This window comes from Lampetra fluviatilis, chromosome 27, assembly GCF_964198595.1.
Source record: "Lampetra fluviatilis chromosome 27, kcLamFluv1.1, whole genome shotgun sequence".
Lineage (NCBI taxonomy): Eukaryota > Metazoa > Chordata > Hyperoartia > Petromyzontiformes > Petromyzontidae > Lampetra > Lampetra fluviatilis.
Window position 1 is genome coordinate 9,478,557 of NC_136301.1, and position 26,951 is coordinate 9,505,507.

Sequence of the window (26,951 nt, forward strand, 5' to 3'; positions counted from 1 at the left end):
TAGGAGAGGGAGGGGTAGGAGAGGGAGGGAGGTAGGAGAGGGAGGGGGTAGGAGAGAGGGGGTAGACGAGAGGGGGTAGGAGAGAGGGGGGTAGAAGAGAGGGGGTAGGATGAGAGGGGGTAGACGAGAGGGGGTAGGAGAGAGGGGGTAGACGAGAGGGGGTAGGAGAGAGGGGGTAGAAGAGAGAGGGGGTAGGAGAGAGGGGGTAGGAGAGAGGGGGTAGGAGAGAGGGGGTAGGAGAGAGGGGGTAGAAGAGAGGGGGGTAGGAGAGAGGGGGTAGACGAGAGGGGGTAGGAGAGAGAGGGGGTAAAGTCGAAGGGGTCGGAGAGAGGGGGGTAGGAGAGGGAGGGGGTAGGAGAGGGAGGGGGTAGGAGAGAGAGGGAGGGGGTAGGAGAGAGAGGGAGGGGGGTAGGTGAGAGGGGGTAGGAGAGGGAGGGAGGGGGGTGGGGTGTATGAGAGGGCGAGTGGAGGTGTAGCGGAAGGCGAGACGAGGAACTGGGAGTGTCGCTCTGATCTGAGCGGCACGGGGGGCGGGGGGGGGGGGGGTCGAGTGAAGTAGAGGAGAGGTCAGCAGAGAGACGTCGAGCACTTGACATGGAACAGCTCGTGACGCGGGTGAGTGAGAGAGTGTGATGGTGAGTGGGTGAGAGGGTGAGAGTGAGGGTGAGAGTGAGGGTGAGAGTGTGAGGGTGAGTGATGGTGAGGGTGAGAGTGTGATGGTGAGTGGGTGAGAGGGTGAGAGTGAGTGATGTGAGGGTGAGAGTGTGATGGTTAGTGGGTGAGAGGGTAGGGTGAGAGAGTGAGTGAGAGAGTGTGTGAGAGTGTGAGTCTGTGATGGTGAGCATGAGAGTGCGATGGTGAGGGTGAGAGAATGATGGTGAGTGAGAGGAGAGTGAGGGTGAGTGAGAGAGTGAGTGAGGAGAGTGAGGGTGAGTGAGAGAGTGAGTGAGAGTGAGGGAGTGAGAGTGAGGGTGAGAGAGTGAGAGAGTGTGTGAGGGTGAGTGAGAGAGTGAGGGAGTGAGGGAGTGAGAGTGAGGGTGAGAGAGGGAGAGAGGGAGAGAGTGAGAGAGTGAGGGAGTGAGGGTGAGAGAGGGAGAGAGTGAGAGAGTGAGGGAGTGAGAGTGAGGGTGAGAGAGGGAGAGAGTGAGGGTGAGAGAGTGATGGTGAGCATGACAATGTGATAGTGAGAGAGTGAGGGTGAGTGAGAGAGTGAGGGAGTGAGGGAGTGAGAGTGAGGGTGAGAGAGGGAGAGAGGGAGAGAGTGAGAGAGTGAGGGAGTGAGGGTGAGAGAGGGAGAGAGTGAGAGAGTGAGGGAGTGAGAGTGAGGGTGAGAGAGGGAGAGAGTGAGGGTGAGAGAGTGATGGTGAGCATGACAATGTGATAGTGAGAGAGTGAGGGTGAGTGAGAGAGTGAGGGAGTGAGAGTGAGAGATTGCGTGAGAGTGAGTGATGGTCAGTGTGACAGTATGATGGTGAGGGTGAGAGAGTGAGTGAGAGTGAGTGAGAGTGTGATGGTGAGTGTGAGCGTGAGAGTGTGATGGTCAGGGTGAGGAAGTGAGGGTGAGTGAGAGAATGAGGGTGAGAGTGTGAGGGTAAGAGAGTGTGATGAGTGAGAGAGTGAGGGTGCGAGATTGTGTGAGGGTGAGAGTGTGATGGTGAAAGTGTGTGAGGGAGTGAGGGTGAGAGTGTTGTGAGGGAGTGAGGGGGATGAGTGAGGCAGTGCGAGATAGTGTGTGAGTCTGTGATGGTGAGCGTGTGAGTGTGATGGTGAGGAAGTGAGGGTGAGAGAGAGAGTGAGTGAGTGTGAGGGTGAGTGAGAGAGTGAGGGTGAGAGAGAGGGAGTGAGAGAGAGAGTGTGAGGGTGAGAGAGGGAGAGTGTGACTGAGAGAGTGAGAGTGAGTGAGAGAGTGTGATGGTGAGGGTGTGGTGGTGAGGGTGAGTGAGATTGTGTGAGGGTGAGAGTGAGTGAGAGAGTGAAGGTGAGTGAGAGTGTGAGGGTGAGTGTGTGAGAGTGTGATGGTCAGGGTGAGGAAGTGAGGGTGAGTGAGATTGTGTGTGATGGTGAGGGTGTGGTGGTGAGGGTGAGTGAGATTGTGTGAGGGTGAGAGTGTGGTGGTGAGTGTGAGGGTGAGGGTGTGATGGTGAGTGAGTGAGAGTGTGATGGTGAGTGAGATTGTGTGAGGGTGAGAGTGTGTGAGGGTGAGAGTGTGATGGTGAGGTGAGTGAGAGTGTGAGGGTAAGAGAGAGAGTGTGAGGGTGAGTAAGAGAGAGTGAGTGAGAGTGTGATGGTGAGTGAGTGAGAGTGTGAGGGTAAGAGAGAGAGTGTGAATGTGAGTGCGTGATGTTGGGCATGATTAGCACAGTTGGCTACGTGCGGTGCGAAAGAAGTTCCACGTGTGCATCACTGGACGTGTGAATGCGAGTGTGGTGAGTGGAGGAGCTCCCTCACTGCTGCCTGTGCGCTACGAACGCGGCGACTTTTGTTCCGCGAATATCTGAACCGGCACTGGCCTCCGCCTAGGTCGACTCGGCCCTGAAATGACCACCATGGTGAGTGAGAGTGTTGTCATGGTGAGGGTGTTGTCATGGTGAAGGTGTTGTCATGGTGAGTGAGAGTGTTGTCATGGGGATGGTGTTGCCATGGTGAGGGTGTTGTCATGGTGAGTGAGGGTGTTGCCATGGTGAGGGTGTTGCCATGGTGAGTGTGTTCTCATGGTGAGGGTGTTGCCATGGTGAGGGTGTTGCCATGGTGAGTGAGGGTGTTGCCATGGTGAGGGTGTTGTCATGGTGAAGGTGTTGTCATGGTGAGTGAGAGTGTTGTCATGGTGAGGGTGTTGCCATGGTGAGGGTGTTGTCATGGTGAGTGAGGGTGTTGTCATGGTGAGGGTGTTGCCATGGTGAGGGTGTTGCCATGGTGAGGGTGTTGCCATGGTGAGTGTGTTGTCATGGTGAGGGTGTTGCCATGGTGAGTGAGGGTCTTGCCATGGTGAGGGTGTTGTCATGGTGAGGGTGTTGTCATGGTGAGTGAGGGTGTTGTCATGGTGAGGGTGTTGCCATGGTGAGTGTGTTGTCATGGTGAGGATGTTGCCATGGTGAGGGTGTTTGCCATGGTGAGTGAGGGTGTTGGCATGGTGAGGGTGTTGTCATGGTGAAGGTGCTGTCATGGTGAGTGAGAGTGTTGTCATGGTGAGGGTGTTGCCATGGTGATTGAGGGTGTTGCCACGGTGAGAGAGGGTGTTGTCATGGTGAGTGAGGGTGTTGCCATGGTGAGGGTGTTGCTATGGTGAGTGAGGGTGTTGCCATGGTGAGTGAGGGGTGTTGCTATGGAAGGGTGTTGCCATGGTGATTGAGGGCGTTGTCTGTGAAGGTGTCACTGTCAAGGTGTTTGTGTGGCTGTTGTAAAGATGTTCCCCATCTGGTGTGATGTTTTTGCTTCTGTTGTTGGTTGTGTTGAGGATTGTTTGTAATTGATTGTGTTGTGATTGTTGTGCTGTTACGTGTTGTGGTGATTGTAGCGTTGTGGTGTTGTGGTGACGTCACGTCGTGTTGTAGTCGTTGCGTTGTGTCATGTGCTGGGTTGTTGGGCGGTGGTTGTTGTTGGTTATATTGCTGCATTGTGTAATGTAATAGGTTGCGGCTGTGTAATGGGTTGTTGTGGTGGTTGTGTTGTGTAATGTGTTGTGGTGGTTGTGGTTGTGTTGTGTAATGTGGTGGTTGTGTAATGTAATAGGTTGTGTTGTGTAATGGGTTGTGGTGGTGGTTGTGTAATGTAATAGGGTTGTGTTGTGTAGTGGGTTGTGGTGGTGGTTGTGTTGTGTAATGTGTTGTGGTGGTTGTGTTGTGTAATGTGTTGTGTAGTGTGTTGTGGTGGTTGTGTGTTGTGGTGGTTGTGTTGTTGTGGTGGTTGTGTTGTGTAATGGGTTGTGGTGGTTGTGTTGTGTAATGTGTTGTGTAGTGTGTTGTGGTGGTTGTGTTGTTGTGGTGGTTGTGTTGTGTAGTGTGTTGTGGTGGTTGTGTTGTGTAATGGGTTGTGGTGATTGTGTTGTGTAATGTGTTGTGTAGTGTGTTGTGGTGGTTGTGTTGTTGTGGTGGTTGTGTTGTGTAATGGGTTGTGGTGGTTGTGTTGTGTAATGTGTTGTGGTGGTTGTGTTATGTTGTGTAATGTGTTGTGGTGGTTGTGTTGTGTATTGTTGTGTAATGTGTTATGGTGGTTGTTGTTGTGTTGTGTAATGTTGTATAATGTTGTGTAATGGGTTGTATTGTGTTGCATTGTTGCTATGCTCTCTGGCCAGTGACGTGGCTGGGCTTGGCATCATCATCAGCAGCAGCAGCTGTTGTTGTTGTTGTGTAACTGTGGTGTGTCATGTGGGACTCACCCTGGCACCTAGGCCCCGGCAAGGTAAACACAACGAGCCTACCTTTACCCTACCTTTTACCTTGTCACAATACAATCACTCTACCGTTACCTTTTACTCTTTAGCAAGGTAAGGTAAAAGGTGAAAACAACGAGCCTACCTTTACCCTACCTTTTACCCTTACCCCATACAAATTACCCAATTACAGGGTAATTACTGGGGTACTACTACACGTGAAAAAGGTTTATAACAGGTAAATGCTATAAGGTAGAGCGCTTTATTCATAAAGAATACTCTCGATGATTCTAATTTTACACGCCTGTTGTTGTATCCTCAAATCTTGTAACTCAATTTGTACCCACTTCCCAATGTGGTATCGACTGCAAAACTTGGTATACTTATGTCACACTGATGACAATACTATATTCTATCCTATATTCTATCATAAAAAAAAAATTAACATTCTTTTTTATATGTTATGTTTCAGCTTGGGTCTAATTGTCCACGGGTCAACTCACGTGTTGGCTGTAATTGGCCACGGCCCTTACGTTGTGGCAAGCTTCGGGGTCGCTTCTGAGTCGTTCTGCCATTACTAGTACATTTCATAAAAGCGTGTTTAAAAACAAGTTAAAAAAATATATTACTTATTAAATGGAGGCCACGGACTGCGCCACGGAGCTTTTAGCGGTAAACAAGGCACCGTATTTACCGGGTAATACTTCGCGCTATCTTTACCCTACCGGGTAATTCTTTCGAGCTACCTTTACCCTACCCTTTTACCTTACCCCTTGGCATGTCGACACCTTAGCACACCTTTACCCTTTTAGCCAGTGAAAATGGTAAATTACCTTACCTTGCCGAGGCCTACTGGCACCATCGCGAGAGAGGCAGCCACCACTAACCGCAACAACTACCACGACCACCACATCAGTAACCACAACCACAGGTGTCGAGATAGATGTATAGTGTACACACGCCCCCAACCCATATTTCCTTGGTGTCTCAGTGTTTCATCTCCCCGTGTCTCTGTCCCCGCGTGTGGTGCTCCCCCCCCCCCGTGTGTCTCCGTGCCCCCGTGTCTGTGTCCCCACATGTGTGTCCCCCCTCCGTGTCTCCGTGCCCCCATGTCTCTGTCCCCGCGGTGTGTGCCCCCCCCCCCTCCCCGTGTGTCTCCGTGCCCCCGTGTCTGTGTCCCCACGTGTGTCCCTCCTGTTTAGGTTTGGTCCCTGCTGGAGGACATAAGCCTGGGCCCCCATGTGCTGCACATCACTGCGCTGTGCCACAGGGCGCTGGAGGCTGTCGACTCGTCGTGTGCGGACGCAAGGCCTTGAGCCTAGCTGCTGCTGGCGTCATGCGTGTGCACGCTCGTCCTCGTGCGCGCTTACAGGATAGTCCACCAGCCTGAGAGTGAGTGGGCGTGGGTGCGAGCGAGTGTGAGCGAGGGGGTCAATTGGCACGGTACGGGCTGGAGAAGAGATGGAGCTGATGCGGTTCAGGAGGATGTGGAACTGAGTGGATTTGCCCATGACCGGTACCAGCGGTGTCAAGATCGGCCTCTTGTGGAGGAGGCTCGTGAAGGATGCTACTGGGCCGTCGGGCGGCAGTCGCCTTCCAACAACAACAACAAACAACGGAGAGCGGAGGAGCGATTGCTCACAACAACGAGCGGAATGGCGGGTGGTGGTTAAAATACTGCAAGGTGGCACAATGGGGAGCACAAATGGGGCATCTATTGGCCAGTCATCTCAGTAAGTCACCCACAGCACCTGGGTCTGCCCCGTGACTTGCCAGCGCGAAGCTTTTGACACTTCATGTGGCCACCAGGTGCACTTCTCCTGGCACCAGTGCTGTGTTGACGTCACCGCCACTTATTGGTGAATGGTCGCTGCGGCTGTTGTTGTTGTTGTGCACTGCGCTAAAACCCCAGCGACCAGAAGTTTGTTTTCCCGCTCATGACCAATAACAGTGATGGGGAATATTTGAACCGGTCCTGGGCCTCCCTTGGGTGTACACAGCCTTAAAGAAGTGTAGTACCTGGTGCAATGTATAAACATCAGCATTGGGGAGACAAAGGTAGCCGGGTGTGGTTTTGGCCACCTACCCCCACTAGTGCTGTGCTGGCCTTCATAGGTGCTATTCGCTAACACCACTTTCCCCAAGTCAATTATGGCTCTATGGGGGGTCTTTGTCTTTTGTATGACTGAGTTCTGCAGATTTACTGAGCGTTTTTGTGAGGTCTTGGGGGAGGGGTCACCCCTCAGCTCAGATGACATCAAGGTAGGGAGGGATAACCCTGCTGAGGCTACTGTGCCTCAACTAATCTAAGTAGTGGAGAAACCCCTTGTGAGTGGCTGGCTGGCTGATGTGCCATCTGCTGAGGAAGTTCAATGAGCGATCCACAGCCTGAGCCCAGGTAAAGCGAACTGCTGAGGGAGGGTGGCGGTTGTGTGCAGGCTGCCCTGTGTGATCGCATCATCACAGCCGACTGGTGCTGCCCAGACGTGCTTCCCAGCTATTGGAAGGATGCCCCCGGTAGTAAGGCAGGGGACCACGCTGAGTGCAACAACAACAACTACTACTACAGGGTGGGATCTCCATCCTCAGCGTGCCGGGGGAAAAAAGGCGTGTGGAGGATTTGTCCACGGTGTGACTTAGGCCTTAATTCTAGATTTGAAGTTTTCGTGACTGCAAGGATTCATATTCTTAGGTTTTTTTCGGTAAAGTCACGTAGGTAAAAAAATTAAATTAATAAATATTTTATTTTTATTTTACTATTATTAATTTATATTTTTTACCTACGTGACTTTACCGAAAAAACCTAAGAATATGACTTAGGCCTGCTGCCGTTGCGGCTTTTACGTGCGGGCATGCCAACCCTTGCGTGCATTACCCGTGTCCCCCTGCAATCAGGTTACCGGTTCCTACCAGCTACGATGTAATGGGATTGCACTGCGCCCGTTGGCTCTCGATCAGATCACTCGGAGGCCTGTTGATGTGCAATCGGATTACACGGGAGGTGGAAGGGGGCGTGTGGGGGGGGGCACACGTGCAAACGTGCGAAGTCAACGGCTTGGGCTGTGCGTGCGCCGCAGGTCTCCACTCCAGGGTGAAGAAGGCGTTCTTCCGCGTGGTGCGTCGCCTGCCCTACCTGAGCACGACCGTGAGTCCACCCACAGCTACACCCAATACAGTAGTGGGTTTCTACCCGTTCAACTGGTACAAAAACTGACACCTTTATACAAGGCATCATGTTTGCAATAACCACAGCATTTTGACTGCTTGTGTTGTGGTTATTGCAAACATGATGCCTTGTATAAAGGTGTCGGTTTTTGTACCAGTTGAAAGGGTAAAAACCTACTACTATATTTTGCCACTGGTAAAGGAGGTCTCATAGTGTAAATGCTTACCCCGAGCTCTCCATACTCTGATAGTGCGCTGTTTTTGAGTTGTGCGCCTTTTGGCATCATCTGGTCCAACACCAATGGAGACTAGACTCTAAGAAAAGCTGTCTCGGGTGTGGACCAATCAACTTCAAGGACAGTGCATATCATTACCATTATCAGAGTTGTTTTTTTTTGTTTGCATTTTGACTGCTTGTGTTGTGGTTATTGCAAACATGATGCCTTGTATAAAGGTGTCGGTTTTGTACCAGTTGAAAGGGTAAAAACCTTTACTATATTTTGCCACTGGTAAAGGAGGTCTCATAGTGTAAATGCTCCACCCAATACACCCAGAGCTCCTCCTCTACCCACGCTGCAGTGTGGTCTTTGAACACGGCCAGTGTCTGGCATAGAGCGAGTCCTGAACACGGGCAGAGGAATCGACAAGTGAAGGTGATAGGATCTGTAACCATGGTGGTTGTGGCGGTAGAGGCGGCAAATAAGGCCGTGATTAGAATGATTGAAGGGATCTCGGTGGTAGCTCCGTGACATCCTCTACCACGGATTCCGTTCTCTAATAACATGGACGGTTGCCGGCAGCGCCGGCGTGGGTCGCAGTGAACCGCGGGAATCGGCACGGACAACAAATTAGCTGCCGCGGTTACCGATCTCGGAGGCCAGAGGTCGCAACCGGGTACCCGATACCCGTACCCTACCCCATACCCGGCTACCTGTACCCAGCCAGGTACGGGTACGGGTATCTGTTTACGACCCTGGTGTGGCCGGGTACGGGTAGGCCGTGAGTCACTGGTGAGTCACCGTTTGTCACTCATTTCGGGTAGGGTACGGGTAGGGAACGGGTACCCGTTCCCGGCCGGGTACGGGTACGGGTAAGGAATCAAAACCCGTTTGCGACCTCTGTCGGAGGCGAGGCGTTAATGAGCGCGTGACGCCCCCCCCGGCCCCCGTGTTGGGGCCGAAGTCGCCACGTCGACCCCGTGTCTCCATGTGGCGCTGCCACCACGACCCCATTATCTCTCTCTCCTCTCTCCCCTCGTTATCTCCCCCCTCGTTATCTCGTCGCTGTGTTATCTCGCCACATTATCAATCGCCCTCTACCCCCCACCACCACCACCACCGTTAGCCCGCTCCGCTAGCTGAACTTCGCTCCACGAGAAACTGCAACATCAAGTGTCCCCTTTGCACCTGGACCCATGACCCCCCTTCCGGGACGACGGTGGTGACACAGTGGCCCAATGGTAGCTCAACGGTGGCCCAGTGGTGGCCCCAGTGGTGGCCCCAGTGGTGGCCCCAGTGGGTGGCCCAGTGGGTGGCCCCAGCGGTGGTGCATTGTCCACTTGGTGTGCAGGCTCGCGGGTCCAGTCGTGCGCCGCCCGGGTTAATGCCGCGCTGGTGCGAGTATGAACCGTGACGGTGCCACTGCGCACAGTCTGCTTCACTCGCAAAGAGGAGGCCTTTGTGTGCCGGCGTCACGAAGCAGATTTTCCAAAAAAAATTCAATGTTACTGCACATACGGCAGCAGTCATCGCTCCACCCCCCTCCCCTTGTGCTGGCAGCAGACTCAGTGTTTGTCCCAGCAGTCTGTGTGGGCTACACGGGGGATCTTTGCCTTTGATAGATCCAAGGCCGTGCGGAGCACGTTCTGTGTGGCTGTGTGTTCATGCGGTGGTTCGGTCGGGATAACACGGTTGTGGTGGTTGTGGTGGTTGTGGTGGTTGTGATGATGATGGTGGTTGTGGTGGTGGTTAGATCCAGGGCTGTGTGGACCACACTCCGTGTGTGTATGTGGCTGTGTTGGTGTGGTGGTTAGGTAGTGGTAACACGGATGTGGTTGTCGTGGTTCTGGTGGTGGGGAGCGGTAGCGTAGCAGTTGGTGCGCTGCACTACGAACCCGGCAACCCGATTTCGATTCCTGCCCACGGCCAACACTGGCAACAATTATCTGAATCAATCCTGGGCCTCCCCTGAAGTCGAATCGGCCTCCAGTGAGTGCCTGGTGTGATGTGTGAAACTTCGCCACTGGGGAGACGGTGGTGCTCGCTAACAGCACTTGCCCCAACAGTGTGTTAAGGCTACACGGTGGATCTGTGTCTTTGTTTGTCTGGTGGTGGTTAGATCCAGGGCCGTGTGGACGACGCCCTGCACGAGATGTCCAAGTCGCTCGTCTCCCTGCCGCCCGGCAGCTCCTACCTCACCCGGCTGCCCGAGCAAGGCCTGCCAGCGGAGGCCGTCATCTCCGCACTCCGCCCATACAAGGAAATGGGTGCGGGTCACCGGGTCACTACGTCATGGGGTCACAGTATTGACAGGTTATTGGGTCATGGGGCTACCAGATGGTGGAGTCGCAAGGTCGCAGGCTCATCGCAGCGACTGGTAATGGTGTGTTGTACGTACCGCGTTGTTATGTACACCACATGGTATAGAGCGTGTTGTATGTGCCACGTCTCCTTGGCGTACTCCCCTTCCGTGGTGGGATGTGCGGTATATTTTTGTCCATGCGATCTCGATGTCCGTGTGTGTGCAGTCTGTGTGCGTGTGTACGTGTGTAGGGTAGTGCTAAGCACCCTGTGCTATGAACCCGGCAACCCGAGTTTGATTTCCGCTCACGGGAAACACCAGTGGCGATTATCTGAACCAGTCCTGGGCCGATTAGGCCTCAAATAATAGGTGGCGTGTGATGTGTACGTGGCGTGCGATGTGTACGTGGCGTGTGATGTGTACGTGGCGTGCGATGTGTACGTGAGTGCGATGTGTACGTGGCGTGCGATGTGTACGTGAGTGCGATGTGTACGTGAGTGCGATGTGTACGTGAGTGCGATGTGTATGTGAGTGCGATGTGTACGTGGCGTGCGATGTGTACGTGGCGTGCGATGTGTACGTGAGTGCGATGTGTACGTGAGTGCGATGTGTACGTGGCGTGCGATGTGTACGTGGCGTGCGATGTGTACGTGGCGTGCGATGTGTACGTGAGTGCGATGTGTACGTGAGTGCGATGTGTACGTGGCGTGCGATGTGTGCGTGGCGTGCGATGTGTACGTGGGTGCGATGTGTACGTGGCGTGCGATGTGTACGTGGCGTGCGATGTGTACGTGGCGTGCGATGTGTACGTGAGTGCGATGTGTACGTGAGTGCGATGTGTACGTGGCGTGCGATGTGTACGTGGCGTGCGATGTGTACGTGAGTGCGATGTGTACGTGAGTGCGATGTGTACGTGGCGTGCGATGTGTGCGATGTGTACGTGGGTGTGATGTGTACGTGGCGTGCGATGTGTACGTGGCGTGTGATGTGTACGTGGTGTGTGCAATGTGTACGTGGTGTGCGATGTGCACGTGGCGTGCGATGTGTACGTGGCGTGCGATGTGTACGTGAGTGCGATGTGTACGTGGCGTGCGATGTGTACGTGGCGTGCGATGTGTACGTGGCGTGCGATGTGTACGTGGCGTGCGATGTGTACGTGGCGTGCGATGTGTAAACATTGCTGTTGACGAGACAAAGGCCATGGTGCTGCTGGATAACCACACCCCCTCGTGTGTCATGCCGGCCTTCATAGGTGCTGCTCGCTAAAAACACTTGCCCCAACAATCTATGCTATATGGGGGATCTTTGTCTTTGTGCGCACATGCACGTATCTTTGTATATGTGCTTATGAGTGTGTGCGTGTGGGGAGTGGTGGCACGTTTGTAGCACACCGCGCTATGAACTCGGCGACCTGAGTTCGATTCCCGCTCACGGCCAACATCGGTAAGAAAGATCTTAACCGGTCCTGGGCTTCACCTAGGTCGAATCAGCCTCAAACGAGTACCTGGTGTGATGTGTGAAACTTCGGCACTGAGGAGACAAATGCGGCCGGGCGTGGTGCTGGCCACCCACCCCCTCGTGTGCCGTGCCGGCCTTCATAAGTGCTCGCTAACAGCACTTGCCCCGACAGTCTGTTAAGGATATACGGGGGATCTTTGTTTGTGTGTGCACACAGGCAACGCTGATTGGAAGCAGGGCTTTGTGTCCGGCACTGTTTACCACGGGGAGGATAAACTCACAGAGCTCCTAGTCAAGGTGAGTGCATAAGTGCTACCCGTGGTGAGTGGTTGACGCATTGCCGTGGTGACCGGTTGCCATGGTGAATGGTTGCTCCATTCCCGTGGTGAGTGGTCGCCATGGTGATTAGTCGTTGTCGTGGTTACATGTTGTCGTGATGATGACTCATTGCCATTGCCGTGGTGACCGGTTGCCATGGTGAATGGTTGCTCCATTCCCATGGTGAGTGGTCGCCATGGTGATTAGTGGTTGTCGTGGTTACATGTTGTCGTGATGATGACTCATTGCCATTGCCGTGGTGTCTGGTCGCCATGGTGAATGGTTGCTCCATTCCCATGGCGAGTGGTCGCCATGGTGAATGGTTCTGGTGATTAGCAGTTGTCGTGGTTACACGTTGTCGTGATGATTACTAATTGCCGTTGTCGTGGTGAGTGATTGCACTGGTGAGTGGTCGAGGCACTGCCATGGCGACTGTTACCGTGGTAACTCATTGCTGCGGCAAGTGGTTGCCGTGGTGGGTCGTTGCCAAGGAGGGTGGTTGCCGTGGCGAATGGTTGCCATGGTGACATTGTGCTGGTTGCTAGGCATACGGGGAGTTTGCGTGGTCCAACCCACTGCACCCGGACGTGTTCCCGGGCGTCCGCAAGATGGAGGCCGAGATCGTGGCCATGAGCCTCGACTTGTTCCACGGAGGGCCCGAGGCCTGCGGCACGGTACCCTCCCCCTCACTCCCTCTCACTCCCTCACTCCCCCACACTCCCCCTCACTCACTCCCTCTCCCCTCTCTCCCCTCTCTCCCCCACACTCCCCCACACTCCCTCCCTCTCCCCTCTCTCCCCTCTCTCCCCCACACTCCCCCACACTCCCTCCCTCTCCCCTCTCTCCCCTCTCTCCCCCACACTCCCCCACACTCCCTCCCTCTCCCCGCTCTCCCCCTCTCACCCCCACACTCCCCCACACTCCCTCCCTCTCCCAGCTCTCCCCCTCTCACCCCCCACACTCCCCCACACGCTCTCCCGCACACTCCCCCACACTCCCTCCCTCTCCCCTCTCTCCCCTCTCTCCCCTCTCTCCCCTCTCCCCCACACTCCCCCACACTCACTCCCTCTCCCCTCTCTCCCCTCTCTCCCCTCTCTCCCCCACACTCCCCCACACTCACTCCCTCTCCCCTCTCTCCCCTCTCTCCCCTCTCTCCCCTCTCTCCCCCACACTCCCCCACACTCACTCCCTCTCCCCTCTCTCCCCTCTCTCCCCTCTCTCCCCTCTCTCCCCCACACTCCCCCACACTCACTCCCTCTCCCCTCTCTCCCCTCTCCCCCACACTCCCCCACACTCACTCCCCCACACTCACTCCCCCACACTCACCCACTCGCTCTCCCCCACACTCACTCCCCCACTCTCCCCCTCTCTCCCCCACACTCCCCCACACTCACTCCCCCACACTCCCCCACACTCACCCACTCGCTCTCCCCCACACTCACTCCCCCGCTCTCCCCTGCACTCCCCCACACACACTCCCCCGCACTCCCCTGCACTTCCCTGCACTCCCCCACACACACTCCCCTGCACTCCCCCGCACTTGCCCTCTCTCCCCCGTACTCACCTGCAATCTTTCGCTCTCCCCCACTCTCCTCTGTCTCCCCTCTCACGTGCTCTGCCCTCTCGAATGTGTGCGTTTACATCTACAGTAAAACCTTCGTCTGCGAGTAACTTGGTCTGCGCGTCTTTTGCAAGACGAGCAACATTTTTTCTAAAATATTAATTTGATCAACGAGCGAGGATCTTGCAATACGAGTCGTGCGTGTATACGCTTTGTCTGCCGAGCATCACGTGATCACAACTGATATACGAGTGCTTTGATGTACGAGTGCTTTGGATTACAAACACGTTTCCGGAACGCATTATGCTCGCGATCCAAGGTTTTACTACACACATATATGACTGGTGGTGGAGGTGCAGTGGTTCGCACACTTCCCTACGAACCCGCTGAACAAACTTCCATTCCCGCTCAACCAAAACCCGTGCTGACTGCGCCAGTGCTGGTCATCCCCTCGGCTTCAAAGAAGCACCTGGTGTGGTGTGTAACAGGGACGTGCGGTCAGGGGAGGCATAACCTCGCCTGTCATACTCCAATGGAAATAGCTGTTACGAAAAGTAAAAAATAATTAAACAGAATATTAAGATTTTTCCACTAAATCTGTGTTATAAATGTAGTTTCTGTACGATTCCAATCGTTTTTAGTCAAAATCGCCAAATTTGCAGAGCCCTGCTGCGAACACGGGGAGAGACGAGAGGTGAGGCAGCGGCGAGCTCAGCCTCCCCTCTGATTGCGCAACCCCTCAGCAACTGGATGGAGCGCGGCAATAAGCGCGTGCCTGTTACCATCTCTCTTTATGTCCCCAATGAAATGATTGCATTGGTGACATATTTTGACTATAAAAATGATTGGAATCGTACAGAAATTACTTTATAACACAGATCAGTGGAAAAATCGTAACACTTATTTTTTATTGTTTTTTCATTGGAGTATGACGGGTGAGGCCCTGTCTCCCCTGCCTCCCCTGCCTCCCCTGGCTCTCCTGACCGCACGCCCCTGGTGTGTCAGCAATAGCACCGGGGAGACAAAGGCGGTCCTGGTGTCGCTCGCCACACCACCCCCCTCACAGGTGCATCACTTGCTCCAACAGTCTTGCGTGGGCTACACGGGGGACCTTTGTCTTTGTCTGTGTGTGCAGGTGACGTCAGGTGGCACTGAGAGCATTCTCATGGCGTGCAAGGCGTACAGAGACATGGCGCTGGCACGCGGGGTCACCCAGCCCGAGATGTACGGCAACAGCGGCGCTTGTGCCAGGCTAGGTGCACTTTGAGGCCATCCCGTGAAGTGTCAAAGGCTCGCCGCTGGCAGGGGGTCACAGGACAGACCCAGGTGTCATGGGTTGACCGAGACAATGGGCACATGTGTCCCCTACTGTGCCACCTTGCTTCGTTTTAGCCACCCTGTGCTCTGCTCGTTGTTGTGAGCATCACACATCCGCCCTCCGTTGTTGCTGAGGGTGACTGCCTCCAACTGCCCGGTAGCAGCGTCTTTCACGAGCCTCCTCCACAGAGGCCGATCTTGACACTGATAGTACCAGTCATATGCAAGTCCACTCAGCTCCACATCCTCCTGTACTGCATCAGCCCATCTCTTCTCTCGCCCGTGCCACGTCCATTTAGCCCCAGCTCTTCAGTCAAACAGAAACTGCGGTGTACGTTGTGTGGGGGTGTACGTGGTGTGTGTGTGTGTGTACGTGGTGTGTGTGTGTACGTGGTGTGTGTGTGTGTACATGGTGTGTGTGTGTACGTGGTGTGTGTGTGTACGTGGTGTGTGTGTGTGTACGTGGTGTGTGTGTACGTGGTGTGTGCGTGTGTGTACGTGGTGTGTATGTGGTGTGTGTGTTTGTGTACGTGGTGTGTGTGTGTATACGTGGTGTGTGTACGTGGTGTGTGTGTACGTGGTGTGTGTGTGTACGTGATGTGTATATGGTGTGTATGTGGTGTGTGTGTACGTGGTGTGTGTGTGTGTACGTGCTGTGTGTGTGTTGTGTACGTGGTGTGTGTGTACGTGGTGTGTGTGTGTGTACGTGGTGTGTGTGTGTGTGTACGTGATGTGTATATGGTGTGTGTGTGTACGTGGTGTGTTGTGTACGTGGTGTGTGTGTGTACTTGGTGTGTGTGTGTACGTGGTGTGTCTGTACGTGATGTGTATATGCTGTGTGTGTACGTGTGTGTGTGTGTACGTGGTGTGTGTGTGGTGTGTGGTGTGTATGTGGTGTGTGTGTGTGTATGTGGTGTGTGTGTGTATGTGGTGTGTTGTGTACATGCTGTGTGTGGTTTGTGTGTGTGTACGTGGTGTGTGTGGTGTGGGTGTGTTCGTGGTGTGGGTGTGTTCGTGGTGTGTGGTGTGTGTGTGTACGTGGTGTGTGTGTACGTGTTTGTGTGTACGTGGTGTGTGTGTGTACGTGGTGTGTGTGTGTACGTGGTGTATGTATGTGTGTGTGTACTTGGTGTGTGTGTGTGGTGTGTGTGTACGTGGTGTGTGTACATGGTGTATGTGTGTGTACGTGGTGTGTGTACGTGATGTGTGTGTGTACGTGGTGTATGTATGTGTGTGTGTACTTGGTGTGTGTGTGTGGTGTGTGTGTACGTGGTGTGTGTACGTGGTGTGTGTACGTGGTGTATGTGTGTGTACGTGGTGTGTGTGTACGTGATGTGTACATGCTGTGTGTGTGTGTACATGGTGTGTACGTGGTGTGTGTGGTGAGTAGTGTTGCCCCGGAGAGCTGCCATGCTGCATTCAACAAGGCGGCTCACTACTTTGGGATGACGCTGAGACACGTGCCCCTCGACCCACGCACCATGCAGGTGGACATCAGGGTGAGCACAGCAACCACCACTGTGTGCGCGGTGGTGATGGTTGTGATGATTGTGCTCTTGATGGTGGCGGTGGTGATGGCTGTGGTAGTGATGATGGACATATTGGCCGTGATGGTGCGTGATGTATGTAGCCAACTATGCTAATCGGAGGTGCGGGGAAGGACAACAAACTAAACACAAGAAGCAGTTCTAAAGACACGAGTTTTCAATCTCGATGACTAAAGTGCATAACTCCTGTGGCTTCCTAATATCGGAAGGAAGAGCATTCCAGAAGGCTGGCCAAAAACAGCGGCTGCGAGGATGACCGCAGTTGGCGTGATGGTTTATGCCCCTTGACGAGATCGGCTAGGTATTGTGGGTCATTTATGACAAGCAGTGTGTAATGAGTGCGATATTTTCATGGCGATCTGAGTTACACAAGCATGGCTACGTACGGCGCGGTACGGATGGCGAGTATCGTTGGTGTGTTCGCTACTTGGGGTGTGTGCGTTACTAGCTATGGCAGTAAGGAACCGGAGCGAACACGTACACGCAAACCATGACGACGTTTTCTTGGTTCTTTCGGTAAAGGCACGTAGTAGGGACAGCCCTGTTCTTCACCTAAGGACGGCTGCTTGCGTTGTGGCCGAAACGTCGTGAGAATTATTTTATTATGTTTTTTTATTATATTATTATTTCTTATCTACGTGACTTTACCGAAAGAACCAAGAAGATGAATCCCTGCAGTCACGAAATCTTTAAATCGAAATCATGACGACGTTCTTTCGCGAACAAACATCAAGGGTTACGATTGTTGCGCTCGTTCGCCCAGGGAAACCTCACCGAGTCTCATGGCTCTCTGTCAGGAGGGTCCTGCCCTGTGTTCACAGCAAGGGGGCGATGCTTGCTGTTGTGCGTGCAATCACAATTGAGTAAATCTGCAATGTGAGTCGAAACAAAAATGTACATTCTTGATGCTGGCACGCAATGGCCTACTCGCGCAAATGACGTCACGGGATCTTTAAGATCCTCGATTTTTCGCGGTTAATTTGGACTGCGGCATTATTAACCAAGGTGGCCGCTGGGATCGAACCGCTCACCTCTGCAACGAGCGGCGAGCGTGATATTGCCGGGCGACTGTGTCACCGCGCTTCATGGCAGTGGCGGTATTTGTGTTGTAGTTGTGTTGATGATGTTGTGTGCTGTTGGTGGTTGTGTATTGGTGGTGGTTGTGGTGCTGTTGGTTGCGTGCAGGCTATGCGCAGAGCTATCGGCAGGAACACGGCCATGCTGGTTGGTTCAGCTCCGCAGTTTCCGCACGGGATCATCGACCCGATTGAAAAGATCTCCGCAGTGCGTGAATACACACAAACACACATGTATACGCGCACAACAACAACAACCACCGCCATTCGCCACTAAGTGGCGGTGACGTCACCACGACGCTTGTGCCAGGCTATGTGCACGTTGCGGCCATGTGAAGTGTCGAACGCCCGCTGGCAGGAGGTCACGGGGCAGACCCAGCAGGTGCCACGGGTCGACTGACCGAGATGACTGAGATGACTGGCTGATGCACCACCTGTGCCCCCTACTGTACCAACTTGCTGTGCTTTAGCCACCGGGCGCTCCGCTCGTTGTTGTGAGTGTCACTCCTCCCCCCTCCGTTGTTGTTGGAGGGCGATTGCCTCCAACTGCCCAGTAGCATCCTTCACGAGCCTCCTCCACTGAGGCCGATCTTGACACCGCTGGTACCAGTCATCGGCAAGTCCACTCAGCTCCACGTCCTCCTGTACCACATCACTCCATCTCTTCTCTAGCCTGTGCCGCGCCCGTTTAGTCCCCTCGATCCAGCCGAACAAAAGCTGTTTAGGCATGCGGTGGCTGGGCATGTGGGCTACATGACCCAGCCAACGCAGCCTTGCCTTGCTGGAGGAGCTCACTGATGGAACGTTGTCCAGATCTTTCAAGGATTTGTGAGCTCCTCGCACAATCCAGGCCTGGTTAAACCCAAGATGGATCATAGGCAGGCCAGCTTAAATGTTTCTAACCGGCGAAGATGTTCTATTAGGGGGGTCCATGTTTCATAAGCGTAGAGAAGGGAGGGAATGACTGTGGCAGAGAAGACCTGACGCTTCATGCGGAGTGACAGACCAGGTAGCTTCCAAACAGCGTTACTCAAATGGTGACAAGTAATGCCGCTCGACTGATTCGGAGTGAGACCTGCTGTCAAACCGGAGCCAGTCATGAGCACACTGCCAAGGTATGGGAAACTCTCCAGTCTCTCCACAACTGCCCTATCACCAATTGGGAGTTGTGGGGGTGGAGTGTCCGATGGTACAAAATACCCAGGCAGGTGCTTAGTTTTGGTGGGGCTGATGGTAAGTTCCCACCTCTTAGTGGCAAGCTCCAGGTTCAGCAGCAGCATCTCCAACTCCTCCTCTGAGTAAGCAGCAATTACCATATCATCGGCATACATAACATGGTTGAGCAATAGGGTACCATCCCTTGACCACATCCGGGCATCGATCAGCCTCCCATTGTATCTGTAACAGATGGAAATTCTTCCGGTACAGCCATTGAAGGCTTCACGAACTACGTAGACGAAATAGATATTCTTGGTTCTTTCGGTGAAGTCACGTAGATAGAAAACAAAAATTAAAAGCAAAAAACCCACGACGTTTCGATCGCAACACAAGCGGTCTTCGTCAGGTGGAGAGAAACGAGGGGGCGAACCTCCAAATGTAGCTGCTTAAAAGGGCTCCAGAGTGAGTGGGCGGGAGAAAGGGGTGGGCAAGAGACAGGGGGAGAGAGAGGGGGTGGGGCAGAGATAGGGGAGAGGGGTAGAGATGGGAGGAGGGAGGAATTGCACCTCGGTACACCCATCAGACAATGGGTGGGGAGGAATGGGGATACACAAATTCAAGTGCTCCAGAGTGAGTGGGCGTGGGATGATGCCAGCCCCAGCCGCAAGCGATGATGACATTCTCGCTTGCAACTTTCATCAGCTAGCTGAGACCATGCCACTATGGGTTTGGATTGGGTCCTGGGTGTACACCCACCACCAGAGAGGAAGAATGGCAGGTGCATCTTACAGATGTCAAGTCGATGGTCTGTGGGCAGATCAGTTCCACGGTAGGTCCTGGTGTCAAGGACATGGGCCCGCATCCACTGTTCCTTCACTATGTCGTCCAGAAGATGTTCTTACTTGGACCCGGCATGCATCCATGATGTGTGGATGCACCGATGTCGGAACAGCCTGTTGGTAATTACAAGCCCATGGGCTGCACAAAAATCTAGCAGCCTCCTACCGTTGTTATTGAGCTGATCTGACCCATGTCTTCCATTTGCTCCAGACCAGGTGCTAACATCATGACCAACTCGGGAATTGAAGTCACCCAACAAGATGACTCTGTCCCGAGTGGCCACTTTAGCCAGCACCTGTGAAAGGAGGTCATAGAAGGCATCTGACTCATCGGCCTTGCCTGCATCCCTCCACGGATGTTCATCTTCGGTGGGGACACAAGTAACCACGACCACCACTTCTCGCCTCTGGTTGATGGGAAGGCGGGCCCAAATTAGTCTGGGGCTTACAGCTTCCCACACCTCACCGCCACGCTCCCACGCCCCCTTCATTCTTTTGCTCCTGCCCCGAGTAGATGACTGTCCACCCCTCATGGTGGCAGGAGCCTGAGCCGGTCCACCGGACCTCCTGAATACCACAGAGATCCAGGCGGTACCGGTCCAGCTCCCGACAGAGGAGTGGCAGCCTCTCCTCGGCAGTGACCATTCGAACATTCCACGTGGCCACACGTAGTGGCTTTTTGTTGTTTCTGGAGGAGCCCCGAAGGTAAGGATTCAGTCTCCTGTCTCCGCCAAATGGGGTTTGGCCAGGAAACGTCATAGACGCCTGTCACTCCGGGGCCTCCGGCACAAGCTTAATGAATGTTTTACCTCGTAGCTTAGTGTTAGTTAATTGAAGGTGGAGGGGTTACCAGCCCCTCGCACCCGTCCAGAGCCCCCATTTGGCCGCTGTGCTGGTCACAGACGCCATGAAGGGAAAGGAGGTAGGGGGTTGTTTTTGCCGGACACACGTGTACACACACACACACGTGTACACACACACGTGTACACACACACACACGTGTACACACACACGTGTACACACACACACACGTGTACACACACGTGTACACACACACACACGTGTACACACACACACAAAGATAAAAAGACAAAGATCCCCCATATAGCCTTAACAGACTGTAGGGGCAAGTGCTGTTAGCGAACACCTATGAAAGCCAGCACGGCACACGAGGGGGTGGGTGGCCAACACCACGCCCGACCGCCTTTGTCTCCCCAGTGGCGATGTTTACACATCGCACCAGGTACTCATTTGAGGCTGAGTCGACCTAGGGGAGGCCCAGGACCGGTTCAGATAATCGTCACTGGTGTTGGCCGTGAGCGGGAATCGAACCCGGGTGGCCAGGTTTGTAGCGCAGCGCGCTAACCGCTACACTACCGCTCCCCACACACACACACACACTGACACACGTGCACACACTCAAGTGTGGCTGTGTGTAGCTGGGTGTTGTGGTTGTGGTTGTGTGTGTGTAGCTGGGTGTGGTGGTTGTGTGTGTGTGTAGCTGGGTGTTGCGGCGGGTGTTCCCGTGCACGTGGACGCGTGTCTCGGGGGGTTCCTCATCGTCTTCATGGATGCGGCCGGCTTCCCCCTCCTTCCCTTCGACTTCCGTCTGCCTGGGGTCACCAGCATCTCTGCTGACACGCACAAGGTCTGGCCACAACACTGCCTCACCCCACAACACATTGACACAACAAGCACAATGTATATGAATGTGTACGTGTGTGCATGGTGGGTATGTGTGGAGGCAGGGAGGGTGGGGAGGAGTGAGGGGTGACGCAGTGGTTAGCCCCGCTACGCACCCAATTACCCCTCCGCTCCCCCGCCCCCAAGTTCAATTCCTGCTCGTGGCCATCAACATCGGTGACGGATCTTTCCCAGTGGCCCGTCGAAGGCGCCACGGTGGCTAGGAGATGTTAACGACCTCGCCTGGTGCACAGGAGGTCATGGGTTCGATCCCGACCCTGACGCCTGCTGCTGTATATTTGGAGTTTGCGTGTCTCTCTCTAATCATCATCACGGTGGCTAGGAGATGTTAACTACCTCGCCTGGTATACAGAAGGTCGTGGGTTCGATCCCGACCCTGACGCCTGCTGCTGCTGTATGTTTGCATGTTCTCCCCGTGGTCACTTGGATTTTTCTCTGGGCCCTCGGGTTTTCCCCTCCACACTTAGAGTGAACATCACGCGTTCGGAGTATTTGGCTGAGATACATTTCCACGTGACGACAAGCCGCTTCGTTGAGCTATCATTTGTGGCCAGGTTGCTTCTGACGATTGAAAGCTGTATAGCGCAGTGGGGGCTTACCTGGTAAAATAAAGCATAGTTTATAGCAGGCGACATGGGAGGTCTGTGTCTGTGTCGCGTGTCTGTGTCGCGTGGCAGTACGGCTATGCTCCCAAGGGCTCCTCCGTCGTCCTCTACTCGTCCCCGGTCATCCGACACTTCCAGTATTTCGTGGCTCCCGATTGGATGGGGGGGATCTACGCGTCGCCCAGCATCGCGGGGTCGCGACCCGGCGCCATCATGGCCGCCACGTGGGCCGCCATGGTGCATCATGGGAGGTCGGGATACGTGGAGGCGACTCGCAAGATCGTTACCACGGCGAGGCTGCTGGGCGAGCGGTGAGCGAGCTGGGCTGCGTCACTCGTCCCTCACCACTAGCCGCTCACCACCCATTACTCACCATTCACCGCTCATCACCTACCGCTCACCACTCGCCACTCACCGCTCACCGCTCATCACCTACCGCTCACCACTCGCCGCTCACCACTCGCCGCTCACCACCCATTACTCACCGCTCACCGCTCACCGCTCACCGCTCACCGCTCATCACCTACCGCTCATCACTCGCCATTCATCACTCGCCACTCACCGCTCACCACTCACCACTCGCCGTTCATCACTTACCGCTCACCATTTACCACTCGCCGCTCACCACTCGCCGCTCACCATTCGCCGCTCACCACTCATCACTCACCACTCGCCGTCACTATGGCGAGGCTGCTGGGCAAGCGGTGAGGGGGCTGGGCTGTATCACTCACCACTCCTCACTCACCACTCATCACTCACCACTCATCACTTACTGTCACCAAGGCTCAGCTGCTGGGCAAGCGGTGAGTGAGGTAGCGTCCACCGCTCACCGCTCACCGCTCACCATCACCACTTCAGTTCAGTTTGAGCCCACGACTAAATATCTGAACTGGATCTGGGCATATCCCCTAGGTCGACTCGGCCTTAAACGATTACCTGACGTGGGGCGTTCTAAACAATGTAAGACAAAGGCGGCCGGCCATGGTTCTGTGCGCCAATGCCGGCCTTCATCGGCGCTGCTAATCGCCAAGACAGCACTTGCCCCAACAGTGTGTGAGAGGCTACGCGGGGGACCTTTGTCTTTGTGCAGCCTGCGCACGGTGCCGGGGCTCTACGTGTTCGGGGAGCCACTCGTCTCCGTCGTGGCTGTCGGCTCGCGTGACTTTGACATCTTCCGCCTGTCGGACGCGCTGATGGTGCGAGGATGGCATCTCAACACTCTGCAGTTCCCCTCCAGGTACACACACACACACACAGCACGTGTGCACGCACACCCGGCACCCTGCAGTTCCCCTCCAGGTACACACACACAGCACCCTGCAGTTCCCCTCCAGGTACACACACACAGACTCGAACACACACACACCCAGCACCCAGCAGTTCCCCTCCAGGTACACACACAACAACAAGCGCCATTCGCCACTAAGTGGCGGTGACGTCACCACGCCGCTTGTGCCAGGCTAGGTGCACCTTGAGGCCACGTGAAGACTCGCACACACACAGCACGTATGCACACTTGCGCACACACACAGCACCCTGGAGTTCCCCTCCAGGTACACACAGCCTGTACACACACATGCAGCCTGTACACACACACACACACGCAGCCTGTACACACACACGCAGCCTGTACACACACACACACACGCAGCCTGTACACACACACGCAGCCTGTACACACACACACAGCCTGCCCTTCCACTCCGCGATGTCACTGCAGATGGATAGACAGGCCAAGTTATGGACGGAATGATGGATGGGCAAATGGACAGACAGGCAGATGGACAGACCAACAGACGGATGAAGTGACGAACAGACGGACAGATGGTTGACGGATAGGTGGATGTACGTCCGTACGGACAATGCTGAGTTGTTTCCCGCAGCATCCACATCGCGGTGACGCTGCTGCACACGCGCCCCGGCGTTGCCGAGAAGCTGCTGGACGACATCACGAGCTGCGTGGCCGAGATCATGCTCACCCCGACCGCCAAGACCACGGGCAAGGTGCGTCCTCCACTACCGCCACCAGCAGCACCACCAGCACTACTACCACCAGCACCACCACCATTACTACCATCATTAGTACCACCATCATCATCATTACTACCACCAGCACCACCATCACTACTGTCACCACCATCACTACTACCACCAGCACCACCACCATTACTACCATCATTAGTACCACCATTACTACCACCATCACTCACACTGACATCACCACCAGCAGCACCATCACTACGACCACTGCTATCGCTACCACCACTGCCACCAGCACCACCACCAGCACCACCATTACCTCCAGCATCACCGTCACTCACACTGACATCACCACCATCACCAGCTCTACCACAACACACACACCACCAGCAGCGGTTAGTGCACTGCCCTACTAACACGGCAACCCAAGTTTTATTCCCGTTCATGGCCAACACCAGTGACGATTATCTGAACCGGTCTTGGGCCTCTCCTAGGTCGACTCAACCTCAAATGAGTACCTTGTGCAGTGTGTAAACATTAACACTCGGGCGACAAAGGCGGCCGGGCATGGTGCCGGTCACCCACCCCGTCGTGTGCCGTTCCGGCCTTCATAGGTGCTCCTCGCTAACAGCACTTTCCCCACCAGTGTGTTGATGGCTACGCGGGGGATCTTTGTCTCTGTGCCCAGGGAGCGATCTACGGGATGGCCCAGTCGATCCCGGACCGCTCGCTCATCACCGAGATCACGCACGGCTTCCTCGACTGCATGTTCTCCACCCGCCTGCCCGAGACTACCCAGCGTCTCCACAACTCTCCCGGCACTCAGTGACACACCCAGTGACACACTCAGTGACACACTCAGTGACACACTCAGTGACACACCCAGTGACACACCCAGTGACAGTGACACACCCAGTGACACACTCAGTGACACACCCAGTGACACACACAGTGACACACTCAGTGACACACCCAGTGACACACCCAGTGACACACACAGAGTGACACACTCAGTGACACACCCAGTGACACACCCAGTGACACACCCAGTGATGACACACCCAGTGACACACCCAGTGACACACCCAGTGACACACTCAGTGACACACCCAGTGACACACCCAGTGACACACTCAGTGACACACCCAGTGACACACCCAGTGACACTCAGTGACACACTCAGTGACACACCCAGTGACACTCAGTGACACACCCAGTGACACACCCAGTGGCACACTCAGTGACACACCCAGTGACACACCCAGTGACACACCCAGTGACACACTCAGTGACACACTCAGTGACACACCCAGTGACACACCCAGTGACACACCCAGTGACACACCCAGTGATGACACACCCAGTGATGACACACCCAGTGACACACTCAGTGACACACTCAGTGACACACCCAGTGACACAACCAGTGACACACCCAGTGACACACCCAGTGACACACCCAGCAATGACACACCCAGCAATGACACACCCAGCAATGACACACCCAGTGACAGTGACACACACAGTGACAGTGACACACACAGTGACAGTGACACACCCAGTGACACACCCAGTGACACACCCAGTGATGACACACCCAGTGACACACCCAGTGACACACCCAGTGACACACTCAGTGACACACCCAGTGACACACTCAGTGACACACCCAGTGACACACCCAGTGACACTCAGTGACACACTCAGTGACATACCCAGTGACACACCCAGTGACACTCAGTGACACACCCAGTGACACACCCAGTGGCACACTCAGTGACACACCCAGTAACACACCCAGTGACACACCCAGTGACACACTCAGTGACACACCCAGTGACACACCCAGTGACACACCCAGTGATGACACACCCAGTGACACACCCAGTGACACACCCAGTGACACACTCAGTGACACACTCAGTGACACACTCAGTGACACACCCAGTGACACACTCAGTGACACCCAGTGACACACTCAGTGACACACCCAGTGACACACCCAGTGACACACCCAGTGACACACTCAGTGACACACCCAGTGACACAACCAGTGACACACCTAGTGACACACCCAGCAATGACACACCCAGCAATGACACACCCAGCAATGACACACCCAGCAATGACACACCCAGTGACAGTGACACACACAGTGACAGTGACACACACAGGGACTCGGTGATACACTCATTGACACAGTGATACATTTCATTGACACAGTGACAGTGACACACCCGGTGACGCACAGCATTAAACGCACAACACACGACATGGGTCATGCAACATGAAACTCTCAACGCGGGACACAACGCGGGACACAAGAGGAAACTTGACTCTCACCCATACTTGACTCTCACCCCTACTTGACTGTGGGTGAATGTGGGGGGCTGTGGGTGAATGTGGGGGGCTGTGGGCGAAGGTGGGGGCCACTGTAACCACTTTGTATGTGGGAATGGAACCACTGAGCAGGTGAATTGGTCTTGGCGTCAGTGTGGGGGCCATTTGGGAGGGCAGGAACCCCCCCCCCCTTTTCATGGTACGTGTCGCTCTGTGACATTTGACCTTTAAACGATTAACCCCCTGCGCTGCTGCCCCCTGCTCTGCTGCTTGAATGAAAACCCTCGCGACCCCGACCCGCTGATCTTTATTCCTCAACCCTCCTCCTCTTTATCCATGACCCCTAATCCGTGACCCCGAACCCTGACCGGTAAACCCCTATCTCAATGACCATTAAACCCCCATCCCTATTCGACCCCTGTCTGACCCCCTTAGCCCCTAGTACTTATTTTAACGTTTATGTCACGATGGAACCACAAGGCTTGATTTTGTGTTTTGTAATTACAGCTCGTTTCTCAATGCACAGGAGCGTGGCGTGTCCGTGTGTCCACGTGTGCCTCTCTGTGTGTGTGTGGTACGATGGGCGTGAGTCGGAGAAAGTGGAGAAGTCATACCTGGATTTGGCAGCAGAGGTCTCACTCCGAATCAGTCGGGCGGCATCACCTCTTCGTCAGCTGTATGTATGTTTGTTGAACTTCTTTCAAAACATACGTAGCCAACCATGCTAATTGCAGGTACGGGGGAAGGACCACAAACTAAACACAAAAAGATGCATAACGCTGTATGGAAGCTACCTGGCCTGTTGCTCCACACGAAGTTTCGGGTATTTTCAGCCAGTCATGCCCTCCCTCCCTTTGTGAAACATGGATCCCTCTGATAGAATACCTGCACCACTTTGAAACATTCATCCATAATCCAGGTTTTTTAGGTTATATCCCGTAAATAGAAATGTGTCTTCTTGGTTCTTTCGGTAAAGTCACGTAGAAGGGAAATA

The 26,951-nt window shown here is 54.5% G+C and overlaps 1 protein-coding gene across 1 annotated transcript; it reads left to right on the forward strand.

Moving 5' to 3' along the window:
* Window positions 1-456: 456 nt before the first annotated feature.
* Window positions 457-26,480, forward strand: SGPL1 (sphingosine-1-phosphate lyase 1). The gene is made up of 14 exons (XM_078869197.1): window positions 457-615; window positions 5,572-5,761; window positions 7,447-7,514; window positions 9,872-10,019; window positions 11,730-11,809; window positions 12,376-12,504; window positions 14,527-14,615; window positions 16,099-16,207; window positions 17,441-17,539; window positions 20,830-20,976; window positions 21,710-21,948; window positions 22,728-22,874; window positions 23,521-23,641; window positions 24,306-26,480. The coding sequence occupies exons 4-14, from the start codon at window positions 9,905-9,907 to the stop codon at window positions 24,444-24,446; spliced, it is 1,416 nt and encodes a 471-aa protein (XP_078725323.1). The 5' UTR covers window positions 457-615; window positions 5,572-5,761; window positions 7,447-7,514; window positions 9,872-9,904; the 3' UTR covers window positions 24,447-26,480.
* The last annotated feature ends 471 nt before the right edge of the window (window positions 26,481-26,951 follow it).